Genomic DNA, 17,119 nt, shown 5'->3' with positions numbered 1-17,119 from the left:
GCGCGGCGCGGCGGGGCCCTACGCCGAGCTGGTACGTGAGTGACACCGGGGACGGGGGGGCTGGCAGGTGTCACAGCCGGGGCTCCCGGACGGGCTCTTCGTGGGCGCTCTGGCGGCGGGGCGATTTCCCCTTGAAGGCGAAGTTAATGTTTAGCGGGTCGAGGCCATGTGCCTTGTGCAAGCAGCGGGCTGCTTCCAAGAACTTTCCAGGCTTTCTGTCTGGTTCACTTGGGAAAAGTATTTGTCGCGATTAAAACTCCGTTAAGTGCCAAAGTGGGGGTTGCGTTCATGCCCTGAAGTTTTTACGTTTCTTGCTTTACAGTATGAAAACCCCTGGACCATCCCAAATATCCTGTCCATGGCGAGAATGGGTCTGGCGCCAGTTTTAGGCTATTTGATTGTTGAGGAGAATTTCAGCGTTGCCCTCGGTGTCTTTGTCCTGGCTGGCGTGACAGACCTGGTATGTCTGCATCACTTTGGAAAAGCTTTGGGGACACCGGGCTCGCGGTGATGCCGTGGGCGTGCATTGAAGCAGACTTCAGTGTAGCGTGGAAATGGGTAAAACACATTTGGTTTTAGATTTGGTGATTTCTGGGAATGCTCTATATATCGTTTCTGGTGCTGCAAAGGGAATTTGCAGGTGCCTGAAGGGGACTTAATGCTAATGGAGAAAAGGGGAATGTTAGGGCTCCTTGACCAGCCCCAGGTGGGCATTGGCCACTCAGCGCATCTGGTGGTCTTTTAAATGATACAAATATCACCTAAGAGGCATCACATTTTATCATGGTTAAACTCCCTGTTTTACCTGGTGTTATTCATTAAATACCTCTCTAAAGTAGTGTACATGAGCTGCTTTGGTTCATACTCTTCTAACAGAGAGCTGTTGAATTTTGGTTTTCCTAGTTGGATGGATTTATTGCACGGAACTGGGCTAATCAGAAATCAGCACTGGGAAGTGCTCTTGATCCCCTGGCAGATAAAATTCTCATCAGTGTGCTCTACGTGAGCCTAACTTGTGCAAATCTTATCCCAGGTGAGTTTATGTCAGTTGTGTGTTCTAGATAAGGTAAAGAAGGTCGATTTATGTGTAGCAACATTTCTTGTGTTTCTCGGAGGAAAACTGTGTATCTCTTGGAACTCTTGCTTTGCCAGTTGCTCTTTGCTCCAGTTAAACACTTCCAGAGGGACCCCACAGAAAGCAAGTGGTGCCACATAAAAAAACAACTAGCCTGTACTGCCATTTTAAAGTGCTCTTTCTTTAAAGCAATAATAGTTGGTAGCTCTATAAAGTTGTGTTTGATGGGCTGGATTGTTTTAAGACTTCAGCTCAGACCCTTTCAGGAGTTGTGTTAAACATCCTCAGTAGTGCATGGAACTCATTCAGGAGAATTTGGGAGCGCTTATTTTGTCTTGCTTCCAATTTTCTGCTCTTTTGGTTGCGTTTTACCTTTAATCACGGACACAATTTTTCACTGGATGCTGTTGGCTTGAACTTCCAGTTCCACTGACTTCCATGATTATCCTGCGGGATGCGGCGCTCATTGCTGCGGTTTTTTACGTGCGGTACAAAACTCTTTCTCCACCGGTGAGTGCACGGCGTTAAAAACGTGTAATCAGAACAAAAAGTAAATTAATAAGCTTTTAGCAAAGTTGTGACCAAGAGATTTGTCATCTTGAGACTTAATGCACGAGATGTAATGCTGGTTCTTTTGCCAGATAGATTTCTGAGCAGAGCAGTGTTTAATAAAATATGGTTTGTAAAGATAAGTCAGAACTATTGATAACTTTTTTCCGGTGTGTAATAATAAATCTTGCAAAAGAGCAGTGTAATTCTTTAGTGCTACAGTTGCCTTTTCTTTATCATGTGAACTGGTATATCAAATTCAATGTGCAAGGGTTGCATTTTTTTTCCTCTTTTCTCCCCCAACAGAGAACACTGAGTAGGTATTTTAACCCCTGTTATGCTACTGCACAATTAAAACCAACATTCATTAGCAAGGTAAGAGCAGTAACTCATTACAAAAGACAACTCCTGGGTACTTGGGGCATTGTGTGGTTTAGAGGGTGGGGATAATTTACCACTGCTGCCGAGTACAAGTTTCAAAATAATGCACAGATCATGAAGGGTTTTCAACTATACTCTGTCAGAGCACGTGCTAATTTTGAGAGAGTAAAATGCTTAATTTTAAAAAGTTTTCTAAATAAATTTTCCTTGTGCAGACTAATCCTTAAAGCAGTAATAAAAGTGTATGTATATTCCTTGCACTGTACTTCTTTGTGTTGCTCAACAGTTCCTGTTTTGCTTTTTTCAGATGAACACAGCAGTTCAGCTGATTTTGGTGGCGGCTTCTTTAGCAGCTCCTGTTTTCAATTATGTGGACAGCATATATCTGCAGACATTATGGTAACTAATATCTTAATTTTTTTCCCCCCCAGATAATTTAATATGTTCCTAAAGAAACTGGTAATCGAGATTAATTTGTGTGGAACAAAAAAACTGCCCAGAAGATGTAATAAGCCTGTATGCCTGAATTTTTACACCTTTAGTCTTAAATGACACCAGAATTAGATACTTATTTGTACTTAATTTACTACACAAGCAAAAGGTGGTCACATGAAACTAGTTAAGATCCAGGAATAATAGCTTGGAAACAAGTCTTTGGGGTAGGCATGGTGTACACAGGCAAAACATAAATTCAGTGGAGAAGAGAGGAGCAGGAAGAAAGGCTGTATGTGTTCCTCATTTATTCATGCCATAAGTCTCCTTGAAAAAGCAACCTTGGGATCAGTAAAAATAGCCATTCTTACTTTGGTTTCTACTGTGCCTTCTATCTGGAAATCCTCTTTGAAAAGCACATGGAGAAATGGTGATTCCTGCTAGGTTTTAGGAAGGAGAGGGAGGCATGGGATAAGAACAGGCATAAAGGAGCTTCCCTCCTTAAGTAATGCTGTTCCTTCCACTGTCACTGGAGATCTGAACTGAGTCTGAACTGCAGCTGGCTGCAGCTGTTGCAAGTGCAGTTAGTTTTCCTGAGCTGTTAGGTAAGAGTTCAGAACAAAGAGTTCTGAGCAGCAGATGTCAGAATTACTTAGGAACTTAGTTTAAAGTAGTGCAAAATCCAGTGTTACTTGTCTTCTAGGAAAATAAAAAACCCCACCAAACCAAAGAAACCAAAACCACCAACCCAAACCAATAAGTGTTTAAGGAACTATGAATGAGCCTTGATCTTAACAGTCTGTGGTTTTTTATCCTGGTGGTAAAACAAAATCTAGAGTTGCCTCTGGGTGTAATTTGCCAGGTTGCTCTGTGAATATTCTCAGAGCACTCTCCCTGGCAGAGCACTCAGGGAGGGCTGTAGCAGTGACTCCTACCTCAGGGGTGGTGTCAGCCTTTCACACAGGGGAGCACTGCTCATTTAGGTATAGCTGTGGTCTGGAAGGGAGCAAAAGAGGCTGAAGCAGAAACTTCAGGAACCTGGTGGAAATGGTAAGCTCAAGTCTTGAGTGATTTGAATGCTCCCTGTTCACACTGCCAAGAAATAGTTTCTCACATCTGCCAGTTATCAAGCTGGTAAAAATTATGTAGGCTGCAAATGCTGAATATTTTATTTTCCCTTCTCTAAAACAAGTGCTAGTGTGGTGAAAATTTGTCCTGGTATGCAGTTTCACTGAAACATGCTGCTTACCATTGGATGGCAGACCCTTTGTTTATCTAATCCTCCCCATAGCACTGAATTTCAGCATAAAATTGTAAGCTGCATTTTTGTGGTGCACAGCACCTCACTGTGTAGTTAGATGCTAAAAAAGAAAAAACAAAAAGGACTTTTTCTATTGTCCATAGGCCCACATGACTTACAGGAGCTCTTTTCCCCAAAAGGTGCATCACAGCTTTCACAACGGTGACATCTGCCTACAGCTATTACCACTACGGCAGAAAAACTGTCCAGGTGATCAGGAACAAGTGAAGTGGTGCAGGTGATAAAGGTGAAGTGTTCCTGGAAGGGCAGGAATGTGCTGTGCCCCAAGAGGCAGTGGTATTGCTGCTGAGTTTTGGATCAAAGCATTCTTTGTTTTTCTGCTTAAACCATGGCATCACAATGAAGTGAAATTTGAACATGTACTGTGTATATATGTAGAGAGAGACTTTTCAATGTATTTTTAATTTCTTTAAAAATGAGGTTGTTTACAAAAACCAAATAAATAAGATTCTTAAAAACACGGGTTACTTGTTGCTGCCATGTGCATTCTGAGTATTTCATGCTGTTTTTGAAGTCAAGACACACTTGGCACCAGATGTGTCTTGCCACATTCATGCAAGACACTGAGTGCACTGGGATCTGAGAAGAAAAAGCAATTACAGGGACAAATTTGTACCTCAGCCTAAGTCAGTAAACCATCACTGCTCATTAGGCCTTAATGACACACCTGAGGTTGCAGCAGAAGATGCCATCGAGGGACAGTATCTTCAGAAATTCAAAGCAGAGAGAAATTTTGCTGTATATTCCATGGGTGATATGGATAAGCCATGAAGAGTTCCTGCCCTGCTGCCTTTTGTTTTTAAAGATGAACAATGGTGAACTGTACTCAGAGTTTTTGGGAAAGGTCAGTGGTGCTGGGAGGAGTCTGTATCCAAATGGAGTTAAGTCTCTCATCCTATGTATTAATTCCTAGTGATTGAAAGAAATTCCTGTATCTCCAAATGCTTCTAAAAGAGCATTCTTTTAAAGCTTCTAAAGATGTTGTTTAATCCAAATACCACTGGCTAAAGAAGACCTTTGAAATACTGTCCAAATGAATGGAGACAGTGGAAGAAACTTTTAGATGTGTTTGCTGTTAATTCTTCCTGTATTTCTAGCTTCAAGATGTACTCTGTGCTCCCCCTCATGCTAGGACAACTTGTTCTTTGCCTGTTCTCTGTCTATGAAACCGAAGAAAGAACAAAGCAGAGCAGGTCAAGTTGATCATAAACTCATATTTTCTCTTTGTAAGCAACATTCTCTTTCATGTCATAAAAAAGAGTGCAACTGCGAAGGTTTCAATGACTGAAATCAGGAGGTAAATAATACCACTGTTGTATTAGCACAGAAAACTTTCTGTGGATACCTCTTTGGAGAGCACAGTCTTTTTTGTGACAGTGTGTTTGTTATACAAAGCATTTTAATGTGTTTTTTTTTTTATATTGAAACTTATATAAAATGGTGCACAAACACTTGATCTTTGTTTTAACTGCCCCATGTTTTGTCGTCAGCCCTGGATAGAGCACAAAGCCTGTGGAGGTTTCCTTAAAACACGTGAGTGGTGAAATGGAGTATTTTCTGTGCCAAACAGTTGAAAATTCGGAAGTTTACTGCACCCGCTCCGGAGCGCGGAGCTTGCCTGGGGAGCGTTCTGGCCCCGCGCGGCCGCCGTACCCCGGGCGCGCCCTGCCCGCCATGGCGGCGCCCGAGCCGCCGCCGCCGCCCGAGAGCTGCAGGCCGCTGAGCGCGCTGCTGAGCGGCATCGCCCAGGCCGCCTTCCACGGCAATGCCGGCATCACCGAGGAGCTGCTGCGCGCTCAGCTCTACCCCGAGGCGCCGCCGGAGGAGTTCCGCGCTCTGCGGGCCAAGATGGGCGGCCTCCTCCAGGTACCGGCGGCGCGGGCCCGGGGCGCTGCGGGGGGAAGGGGCCGCGGCCTGGGGGAAGCCGCTCCATGGCCTCACTCCCGCCGGGTGTCCGTGGGGCTCTGGGTGCACAGGTCCCTGCCCTGTGCCCTGCCGTGCCCGGTCCGCGGGCATCCATCCCCTAGCGGGCACAGCCCGGTGCGGGGAACGGCCGAGACGGGACCCGAGGGATGGCCTGAAGCTGTGTCGGGAGGGTTAGGTTGGATATCAGGAAAAGGTTCTTCACTCGGAGGCGGGCTGGGCACTGAAAGGCTCCCCAGGACAGCGGTCACAGCACCAAGCCTGACAGCTCCAGCAGCGTTTGGACGGCGCTGGCGAGCCCCGGCTGTGGCTCCTGGGGAGGTGCAGGGCCAGGGGCTGAGCTGGCCGAGCCCTCAGGGGCCCGCACAGCTCCGCTCCTGCCGTGCTCCTGGGGCTCGGCTCGGCTCCCCCGCCGCTCCTCAGGAGCCCGAGTGCCTCAGGGCCCCGCGCCGTGCAGGGAAAAGGCGGCACCTTCGGGGTGTGTGCTCCTGGAAATGGGTACCTGCTCCTTTCTGAGAAGAGCTGCAGTTTTCTTGTAAGAAAGCACCGCCCATTATGAAGCAAGCCAGTTAACTTAGCCAACAGATTCTGCTTTTTGTGCAAGAGAGAAGGTATTTTTCCCCGTAACGGAGCGTTTTGGTCTCCGGTCAAAGTGAGCTGCGTGTGGATCAAGGGAGCCTCCAGGTGCTAAATTCTTGGATGGCCACTGCCACCTTGTGGGTAAATGCACGGCTGTTTGGCCAGATTTATAAAGCTGGTCGGTAGATTTAAAATATAATTGAGAGATCTGGAATTTGATGAGGATGATGTCACTCACTTTTCTGCCTATATGAAGATTCTGTTGTTTATTTAATGATCAGATTCATGTGGTGCCCTGAAAAGCCTGCAATGGAAGTGAGTCCTAAAGACTGATTCCTTTAGGGCTCTCTGGTTTTCTCTGTGGGCTTTTTTGTAGTGGGTAACTTAAAGGAAGTGACACCTAAATTCTATGGATCCTTATAAGATCTGTGCTCTAGAGCTTCCTAAATGAACCTCTTGGCCTTCTGGTCACTCTGAGGGCCCTCTTTCCTTCATGTCTGTCAGTTTTGGGGGAGAAGGTTGATTTTAGGACTGTGCTTTGGAAGTACAGAAGCTTAAACTTATCTTCCTGTTTTAGTATCTCCCTGACTTGAAACCTGGAGGGGTTTTGTGTCACACTGTATTTGCTGGTAGCAGCAAACTTCAAAAGGGATCCTCTGTGCTTAAAGCATCCTGGTCTTTGGACATGTCTCTTTGGTGCTGGTTTCTCTTCAGCACCAGAAGAAGCAAAATTTACTGCAAGATCTGCCTTTTCCCTTCCTTGTCAATTGCCATGTCAATTTCTGAGCATATTTATTCCAGTTTTCTTACTTCATTGTGAAAAATCTGCACGATTAAAATTACAAAAGCTGGGGGGAAAAAATACATCTTTGTTACCTTTCTGTGGTTTTCTTTTTTTGTCCTTCTCCTCTGGGTGGTGGAGGAAGAGGAGAAAACAGCAGGATGACAACAGAAAGTCTAGAAGCAGAGAGATTCATTGCCCCTGTGACTTAATTGGTGTAGTTTTTGTCTTCTAAGTACTAAACATGGATCTGGCCCATAAATCAACATCTTGGCTTCACTGGAGGATTTCCCAGTACCTTTCTGCATTCCATATGCAGAAAGCATGGCACCTGTGAAAAACATGGAGATGAATAAATGCCAGAAAAGCCTATCATATTTACTGTAGCAATAAAAAATTTAATTTTTTCCCCCCATGGATTATATAGAGGGTAGTGCTGGGTTTATGTTTATAAAAGATGTCGTTATGATGTACTTCCATCTGTTTCCTTTGCTGCCCATCAATCTGCTGAATATGTATGAATCAGCTGATATCTTTCTAAAATGCCAAATTTATTTTGTAGTGAGATCATGTTTCTTTATTAAATTATTTTTTAAAAAAAATCTCATTTCTTGTGTGGAATATCCTGGAAGGCTGGCCCTGGAGAACCATACAATTTCAGTGTTGTTCTTTGTAATTGTTTTTTGCTCTCTGCCTTCATCCTTCCCAGCCTCCTGTCCCTTAAGGCTGCAGAACATTCTCACCACCTGGTTTTTTTAGTTTTTCAAAGGTTATTTCATCCTGATTAAAACAGTACATTTGTCTGCTTCTTAGATAAGACCGGTCATAGTTCGTTTCCATGTGGAGTAATCCCACTGTTTTCCTTTTGGTGGCAGTAACCTCTTGCATTTATTGAACAGGATCCCTTGCTGCTGGGTTTGAAGTGTCCTCCTTCACTCTTATGCTTTGGAACAAACTTCACGTAGGCTAAGCGGTAATAAAAATTTCAGCATGAGGAGTAGAAATATTTTATCATATTTGATTTATAAGTTGTTTTGTTTTTTTTTTTTTTTCACAAATACTGAAGGAGTTACCATCTGTAGTAAATATCCTGATATGTGAATGGTAAAATATTAATCAGACTATATAAAAAATAATTAGAACTTGATATCCGGCGTATAAAGTATGCTGTCCCTAAAGATTGTCATCCTCCTGCCAGGGACTGCAGCCATTTCCTTCTGAAGTTGCTGTTATGCAACCTCTCAAGAGGGGTTTCCAAAGCATTTTTACCCCTGTTTGAGAAGGAAGAGACAGCATCTTCATAACAGGGACCTGCCCTTATGGGAAAAGTCAGAGCAGAAAAACAGTGGTAAGGTTCCCTCAGCTGTGGAGGATAAAGGCCTTTGCTTCTTCAGCAGGATTTCTGCTAACAGAAACATTTCTGCTAACAGAAACATTTCTAACAATTTCTGCTAACTGATGGAAAATAAATGACTTCTTGTATTTTCTAATAAGGGAAGAGAGTTGCCATTCTTCCCTCTCCTCGGATACCTTGTGATTCCTCAAATATATGGGCTGGGTCATGAACTGGGGAGCACTTTGCAGTTGTCCAAGCTTCTGGAAGGCTGAGAGGGAAAGTAGCTTCAGTCTGAAGACTTGAGATAAAATAATTTTGGAAGAGCTAATAGGAGAGACTGCTTGCTTTCTGCCACGTGTATTTGCAATAGTGCCTGCATCTCCTAACTAGAAAGAAAACCTTTTAAGCAAGCTTATTCTTCTTGATTCAGGGAAAAAGAAAAAAGTATTGTGTCCCTGTTTTCTACCCAAAAATGTCTCCTATGTAGTGATACACTTTTTACTCCAGTGGATGACTGGGCTTATAATGGATAATTCTGTTTGTTATTGGGCTAGGTGAAAATGTATTAATAACTTCGCGCAGAATTTTGTGAGGGAGGGAATGTCTATAGAGTTATAATAGGACATACATGAGAAAAATTGCTATTATCTGAATTGATGTTTGCTTGTAACAACTAAATAAAAATCCTTGCCTTTTTTTTTTTCAATTTAGCAAAACACCATTATATGTAGCTCACTAATCCTAACACAGCTCAGTTGCCAGCTCACCTCGTATAAAATCTAACCCCACAGTTATTGCTTCTTTTTTCCTTTTTTCCCCCATTTTCAGCATGGTCTTAGGAGGGTAGAAAATGTAATATTTACTGGAACTAGCACCTACTGTATTGCAGTGACGAAAATGTGCTTGGGCACTATGCCAAAGCATTCTTGCTGCTTTTAATGAGTTATTTTAGCTTTTAGGTTGGTGTTTGTGTGGTCACTTCACAAGGGGACTGGCACAGCTGGCAGGTCACATAAAGTGGAGGGGTAAAATACTTGAAAACAATGAAGTGGAGAGGAAGGTGTGACAGGGTTGAAGAACATTACCAGGAGCGATAAGATCAGTGCTCCACTGCCTAGAGCAGCAATTTGTTGCTTAGGTATGTTAGCTAGAAAGAACAATGTGCCTGCATCATTAGGGATTTTTTTTTAATGACTTTTTCGTGATTTCTCAAGTTGCAGAAGTTGGAATTTGTGTTGTTAAAGCCTCTCACATTTGCAGTGTTGTTTTCACTGGTACTGTGATTCCTGAGATGTGTAGGAGGTGGTGTTATTGCTGGTGGCCGTGGGATTTGGAGGTGATAGTGTTCTGCACCACGAGCATTATTTTAAACAACAGGGTGTGAACAAGGAGCCTGTACATTACAAACCTCAACTACAACTGCAAATCCTCAAGGCAGACAGAAACAGGAGGGCTCCCACCATTATGATGTCCTTCATTTAATGAGTGCTGTTTCCTGTAATTTTACATGTGAGACAGAAAGGCTCGTTTCATTTGGGATTGTGAAGTGCTGCTATTCTGTGACTGTGCCACCTCAGTGGAAATGGCTCACCTGAAGTTTAATGGTTTGCCTGACCTTTTGCAGTGCTTTATTTTTTTTATTTTTTTTAAGGTTAGCTACAGAAAAGTGGTAAGTTGAAGAAACGTCATCAGATCTGCCTCACTGATCTATAATAGGTGTGGTAGACTCTGTATTGCCCAAACAAGAAGCAAATCTCTCTCTATCCTAATTACAGTGTTGATTATATCTCTGCAAGCAGAGATCTGGTTGCTTTGCCCCAGTTTTGGAGGTTGGTGCTACCTGTGTGTTTCTAGAGCAGGCAGGTCAGTACTGGCTCTTCTTGTGTCTAATGCCTCTGCATTACCTTTTAGTTTTAGAATGCCCTACTGCATTTTAAATCTGCTAATTGCCAGTTAATTGCCTTCCAGAACAGCATGAGAAATTTGGATTCCCTGGTGGTGGTGTCCTGCTGATTCCCACTTTCCCATCCAAATACACGGTTTAGTTTGTTGAATTTGTAGGACTTCTGCAAGTATGGGGCATTTTCATAATTAATGACACAATTTCTCAAATAAAAAAGAAACAACCCAAACCCTTCAGGTGTGATTACCTAAGTTACACACACATATGTGTGTGTCTGTGATCAGCATATTCTGTGTATATAGGGGGGTGTGCACAGAAAGGGAAATATATTGATTATGCTATAATTCATTATTCCAACCTGATCCCCACGGTGTTTCTCTTGACCTTAACAAGAGACTACTCTGATTGAAGAACAGGGAGTCAGATCTGGCCTTTGAACATCATTATTCCAAATTAAATGCTTCTACTATGCTTAATTAGCATTCATCAAACACATGCTGTATGGAATATATTTGAAAAGGGAGAAGGACTCCCTTAGGCTTCACATGTAGCTCATGCTTTTATTTCAGTACCACTAAGGCTCCATTCCCTATTCCCCAAAGTGTGTGGGAAGTGCTGAAGGGGGTAATGAAGCTCAGTGCCATCATCTCACAGCGCTGGTGATTTTCTGGACTACTTTGAGATGTCTTTCCTCTTTTAAATGTGGGACTCTGAAAAGGGGAGAACTTGAGCTGTCTCCTCTAAAAAATGATGCATAAAGAAAGACTGAAAGGAAAGGAAAGGCTCAATGCTGAAATTTTGTTCTTTATTATATGATACCCTAAAAATGGTGTCTCTTAAAACTGGTGTGAAGGAAGATTAGTTCTTGCTTGCTCCAGGAGCCAACTGATGGTAGCAAGGAAGTAAAAACATTAATTTCAAACCTTACTGGTCTCATGTGAGGCTGCCATACAGCTGAGCAGATAATAGGCTTTGCTTTTCCTTTTCCTTTTCCTTTTCCTTTTCCTTTTCCTTTTCCTTTTCCTTTTCCTTTTCCTTTTCCTTTTCCTTTTCCTTTTCCTTTTCCTTTTNCCTTTTCCTTTTCCTTTTCCTTTTCCTTTTCCTTTTCCTTTTCCTTTTCCTTTTCCTTTTCCTTTTCCTTTTCCTTTTCCTTTTCCTTTTCCTTTCTTTCGTGGTTAACACGAATAACACTCCATCAAAGATGCAGGAGCTGTGGTATGCACTTGAGCCAGTGGAGTTCACAGCTAGTGTATGAAAATGAAATTTGGATGACACTTACAGCTCAACCTTTTTACAAGCTGAACATCTGAAATTTTTCAGTCCTTGTAACACTTAGCTGCAATTTTGGCACGATGTAATTTAGATTTTTTGGGCTGTGCTCGTGTGTAGGAACTGGGTGCAGTATAATCAAGTTATTAAAAGAAAAAAATGCCGACAAAACCAAAAATTTTGGATTTGTATGGCTAGAATTATTGCAGTTTGAAGCTTGTATTCTGAATTTCTTCCAGTCTGGTGACCAAATATTTTGGAGCCTGACTTTTTCAAAGTTTGGATGACGTTAGTTTTTTCAGTAGTTTATTTAATTAAAAAAAAAGGGAAAAGCTTTAATAGCACAAAGTACCAGACATTGCAAATGTTACATGAAGTCCTTTCTCACTGATATTTTAGTCCTAAAATCCAATGGAAGTTGTCAGGTAAGAACATCTGTCAGCTTGAGCTGCTGAGTGGCCCCTGTGTGTTTCCTCAGGAGCCTCCCTGGGCAGTCAGGATTAGCTGCAGCTTCCTGGGAGGGCTCCAGGGTCATCCCTTGGGGATGATTTATTTTATAATAAGGTGAATTGAGTGACTTTATTTAAAGACAGGGCCTAAAATACCTAGTTTTTAATTTTATCATTATCATTATAAATGTATGTTTTTACAGTATGAATTTTAAGAAAAGGATTTAATTTATGGAGTAAGTAAGAATGAGTGGAACATGGATGGCCTCCATTGTGAAGGATTAAGGGTTCATTATTGGGAAAACCAAACTGGCTTGGTTGGATTGTGAGCTTTGGTTGGTTGGTTTGTTTTGTGTGGTTGATTTTGTTTGGTTCGTTTTGTTTTGGCGGTTGATTTGTTTGTTTGTTTTGAGGGGAAGGCATTTTTGTTTTGTATTCTCAATACCTGAAGCTTAAGCACAGTAGTTTTCCATTATTTTGTACCATTGTATTTACCAGTCATAAACAAGGAAACCAAATCTTCCTTTGCTTATTTTAGCCACCCAATGATTTAAAAATTGGACTGTGGGACTTGCCTTTTGCTTTGTTTACAGTGCACGAGCACCTGGTTCTGGTTGATAGCCCAAGATCTAATTCAGAGTATTCTACTTTTTATAAAGTTGGTAGTTACAGAATTGTATAGCAAGTTCCCTCCTCATTCTCAGTTCCCAGTAGAGTTCAGTATCTCTTTATCTGCTGTGCTTGAGGACTACAAGTTTAGTTTTTAAAGGTGACGGTGGTCTTGGAATGCTTTTTTTTTTACCCCTCTAATTCTTTGGCATATTCTATATTTACCTCGTTACAATGCTGGTTTCAATGCTGGTTTACAATGCTTAAATATGATTTCATGTAAGTAAAAATAGACTGCAACAATCTTATGAAAACAAGACATAAAATATACTATTCAGAGAAAATGTGAAATAATAGCCAATTTGTCCGAACAGTTTTTAGCCTTAAGTGTTTTTCTAACTATTTTTAAAATATTTTTGTAATCATGTCACTGTGCATATGTTAATACATTTTTGAAAGCATGTTTTTTCACATCTCTCTCTCTTCCCTAACAATAAAAAGTGGCAATACAAATATAGTTTGAGCGAATTCTGTGAGGTTTTTTTCCAAATAAGGTTAGATTTTTTTTTCTGGTTGAGATGTTTTGGGATCTCTGCCAAAAGATTTCTACCTCAGCTTGGTGGGTAGTTTTTCCTTTCCTTTCTTTGCAGTCTCTCTGAACTGTGATGCCAGGATTATGAAATATGTTTTGAAGATACATGCAGACACTGAAGTAGTATCTGTGTGAAAGGCAAGTAATCAACAGACATTTTTACTCCTTGTCTGACATTTACACACGGCTTTGTTGTCTCTCCTCAGGCTGTCACATCAGATGTGCTGTTCTCTCAGACTCTTTTTGCCATTTCTCGTTCAAGAGTAGTTTTTACTCTCTTCTGACAAGCTGTTTGTATAAGTACCTTTTAGTTTTACACAGTCACACATGGCAGAAATGTTTTATGTACTTGGATTAGTTGTGATTCCTTTTTTATTTTTTCATTTAGCTCAATTTTTACGTTTTTTTGAAGCAAGAAAAACATTTGTAACTCTCTTTTTCTGCCAAAGAAAAAATGGTACGTTTATGATTTACATTTGCTCAGCAAGGAGAGTGGGTCTGTTCATTTTATGACATGTCAGGAAATCCATAAAAAGTCTCATAATGAACAGAAAACTCTAATGAAGTTGTCTAGTTCATGTGGACAAATGGCAGGGAGTTTATTGAATATCAGTAACCCCCAATTTGACTAAAAGACAAAAGCCACGGGAAAAATTAATTGAATTCTTTTTGATGCCACAGGTTACAGTGTCTTTGAGCAATCAATTGAAGTTTCTAGCAGTTGAGACCTAAAAATGTGAAATCTAAAAGGAGGTTTTCAGTGCCAAGCAGTTTTCACTGTGAGCTCTGCCAGCCACAGTGGTGTGTTTGCAGCAGAGCACATGGGCTGTGGAGGCACAGCGCTGCTAAGGGGCTCCTACAAGCTTGGGAAAACCAACTCTGACTCCAGCAGCCCAGCCTGACAGAGAGCCACCTTTTCTGGGGTAATCAGAGCAGTCATCAATATTTAATGGGATTCTGTTGGAGAGTGCTTTGGTTGATTGTCTTAGCTGTTTCATCAGGTCTTTAGCTTTTTCTTTTTTTTTTTTTTTTTTTTTAATTCCCAAAATGTTAATTATGGAAATGTAAATTATGCAAAATGTTCAGTGCAAAGATAATTTTTGATACAGGAAATGGCAACTAAGTCTTTATGAGAAAGTGAGAGATGGTTTATTCTGAGCTCCCTGCTTTGGCCTTTTTTCCTGATCAGGTGATGTTTCCCAGCAACAGGGATGGAAAGAATCATTTGCAGTTGTGATTCCTGTGCTGAGAAGTTTGACCTGCTGCTCCTTTCTCCTCGTAAAGGCTCAGCTGTTCACAGCCACTTTGTCTGCTGCTGGTTTGGGGAACATGTTTTATGTTTCACTGAGCTGACAGGGGGGAAAACCATTTTCCCTGTGCTGAAAGGAAGCCCTGGTGGCTGGGATCCTGAGAATGGAAGCTTTCCTCTCACCTGTCAGCTCTGTCAGCGTGTAACATGAGTTGTCAAAATAGGTGGTGAAGGACCCAGATGGCAGAGCACTGTTGCTTGCTTCCTGTGAAGCAGTGTAGTGTGTTAGCTTGTCTCCTTTCCTGGCTGATCCATTTGCTGCTCTGAAACACGTCTGCAGGGTTATGGCTAAGGCAGGGATGTACTCCCAGCCTGGGCTGGGAGTGCAGAAATCCTTCTCCTTCCAGACAGGAAATGGAACTCCAGCTGCTGCTCAGAGTGGCAATAACAGGTAATGCACAATTGTGCTGGGAAAGAAGGAAAGCCGAGATTGGAGTCAGAATTTGGTACTAAAAGGGAGTATATGGCAACAGTGGAGGGATGAGACTCATACAGTTCATGTTTTTCACTGCTAGGGCATCTCTGCTTTATGTCCAAATGCAAGCCAAGGGACAGATTAGCTGAGTTAACAATTAACTTCTAAGATGCAGACAATCAAGGTACTCTGAGTAAAAGTGGAAATTTAATTCATGATGCTAATTCTGTTTCCGTGCTTGGTTCATAATAAAGCAAGGTTGTGCTGATTTCACTGACAGGATCACTGCTTGCAAAGCTCCAGTAAGCTCTGCTAATGTCTGCACCATTGCTGCACTCAGGATAGGGCTACAACTTTTTTTTTTCCATGTCTTCAAAATGTGAAGTCCTCCAACTTCTATTTTTAACTCTCCTAGGTGAAATGAGATTAAACATGAAGCAGTAGTCCACAGCAGCAAGTAATTTTCCCAGAATGATTGCAGAAACCTGATAAACACACATCTCTTTTATTGTAAGAGAGCAGAGGGGGAGATGAGAAGGCTGAGCATGTGGTCTCCTAAGGGAATGACAGGTCATGTCACCAGTTCCAGGACTGTCACTGTGTCTGTCTCCCTTTTCCTGCTTTTACTCTCTCCCTTGATATTTTTTTTGTGTTCATTTACCATCTGATATTTTCTGTCCTATCTGGATTTCTTTCTGCCTTTTATTTACCTCTCTGTCTTTAGCAATAGTCGATTAAACGGCTTTCATCTGTTGAGGGTTCTTGCTTCTGAATCCAGCTCCTTCAGGACTAAAGAAGAAACCACTTTAGACCAAATAATGTAACCTCTAAAGATCTGTATATTCTCCAAGAAAACGTCTCCCTTCTGCTGAAGCAGAGTTAAGGGAGCACATGTGTGCACATTCATTTTGAAAGAGGTTGAACCTCTCAAACTTGTCTGTAATACAGGTGCATGTTTAAGAACTACTGGAAATGTGACATTTAATTCTCTCCACCCCAAGTGGCAAAATGCTTTCTAAACCACAGCAAAGAATTGGACTTGAATGGGGAGAAAACTGATGGCAAAGTCTGGGGGATTTTTTTCCTTTGCTGTAATTCAGTGGAGTACAGGTCAGGTTGGACAATTTATATTTGTCTTTCTAATTTCAGTATGTTTATATTTTTTATCCTCCTAGTTCACCCTTGTTGTTGCAAGTATGTCTGCTATTAATAGAACTTTTGTTTTATTCTGTGTTTTATCTCCCTCCAGCCCGTCCAACCTATCTGTGCTCTCTGAGAAGCACTTTTCATTTGCCTTTTTTCTTGTATAACTCTTCCTCTTTCTATTTTAAATTATAAAAGTGGTTTGAAAACTTAGGAAGGAAGGAAGGGCTGGTGCTTTTTTTGTTGTCGTTTATTGCTTAAAATCCAGGCTTTTAGTATTTACTCATAATCTGAGTCAGCAGGCATCGTTTGGATGTCTACCTGTGACTGATGTTATCCATGGCTGGGCTTGTTCTCTTTTTGTTATTATTGTTTGTTCTTGTTTTGGAAGTGCTGTAAGGCCTAGTCAGAATAGTAATCCCGATGATTCTCAGTTTTCCTTCAGCTAAAGTTGTTTTCTGGAGCAGGGGAGCCAGTTGTGCTCAGTTTAGCAGGTTTCCAGGAGGTGCGATGTGACTGCAGAAACACGGCTCAGGTTGCAGCTCCTCTGGTGGCTGCCTGTTTTCATCAGCCTTTCATCCTCTGTCATCAAATGCATCTTCACACCGCAGAAAAACGACACCTTCTGCAAATAAATTTAGGAAGTGGTATTTTATGGTGTTGTGAGTTCAAACAGGTCATTTCTAGCAGCTGCACAGACTCCTGGCAGGGGCAGGCTGGAGAAAAAATGTTGTGATTGCTTCACGTGCTTTTAAAAACTAATGCTGAGATCTCTTTTGTGTTCATTTGTACACTAGGGCAAAAATAGCTGAGTATTCCCTGTTATTGAACTTTCAAGCAAAAAAAGTAAATTTAACAGAGAACATAGTTTGTTGAGCTTGAATGCAAAAAAAAAAAAAAAAGTTGGTGCTTAGGGGATTTCTGCTTGGTGAGAGCCTGGAAATTGTGGGGGTGAAGCTGGAGGAGTTGGTGAAGAAGAATGGAAGTGACCCACTGAGAAGGGTTTTTTCCTTCCTTATGCCCAATTGACACATCTGTGTGGAATCAAGCTTA

General features: G+C 41.8%; 2 protein-coding genes across 5 annotated transcripts in view; both read left to right on the top strand.

The window, feature by feature from the left end:
* Window positions 1-4,219, top strand: part of CRLS1 (cardiolipin synthase 1) — a 5,014-nt gene extending 795 nt beyond the window's left edge. Inside the window, exons 1-7 of one of the 3 annotated variants that reach the window (XM_015622229.1) lie at window positions 7-31; window positions 323-460; window positions 904-1,033; window positions 1,500-1,585; window positions 1,931-1,999; window positions 2,313-2,404; window positions 3,878-4,218. In XM_015622229.1, coding sequence (XP_015477715.1) covers window positions 359-460; window positions 904-1,033; window positions 1,500-1,585; window positions 1,931-1,999; window positions 2,313-2,404; window positions 3,878-3,965 — 567 coding nt within the window. In that variant the 5' untranslated portion in view covers window positions 7-31; window positions 323-358 and the 3' untranslated portion in view covers window positions 3,966-4,218. Of the gene's footprint in view, window positions 1-6; window positions 32-322; window positions 461-903; window positions 1,034-1,499; window positions 1,586-1,930; window positions 2,000-2,312; window positions 2,405-3,877 lie in introns of those variants that run through there. The other 2 variants (XM_015622226.3, XM_015622227.1) reach the window with 2 other exon arrangements.
* A 1,189-nt stretch (window positions 4,220-5,408) lies between these two features.
* Window positions 5,409-17,119, top strand: part of COMMD1 (copper metabolism domain containing 1) — a 60,213-nt gene continuing 48,502 nt past the window's right edge. The window contains exon 1 of one of the 2 annotated variants that reach the window (XM_033513211.1): window positions 5,409-5,624. In XM_033513211.1, coding sequence (XP_033369102.1) covers window positions 5,433-5,624 — 192 coding nt within the window. In that variant the 5' untranslated portion in view covers window positions 5,409-5,432. The remainder of the gene's footprint in view (window positions 5,625-17,119) is intronic. The other variant, XM_015622225.3, reaches the window with a different exon arrangement.

Source organism: Parus major, chromosome 3 (assembly GCF_001522545.3).
Source record: "Parus major isolate Abel chromosome 3, Parus_major1.1, whole genome shotgun sequence".
NCBI classification, from domain to species: Eukaryota; Metazoa; Chordata; class Aves; order Passeriformes; family Paridae; genus Parus; species Parus major.
The sequence above is the reverse complement of the archived record's forward strand: the minus strand, read 5'-3'. Positions and strand labels throughout refer to the sequence as shown.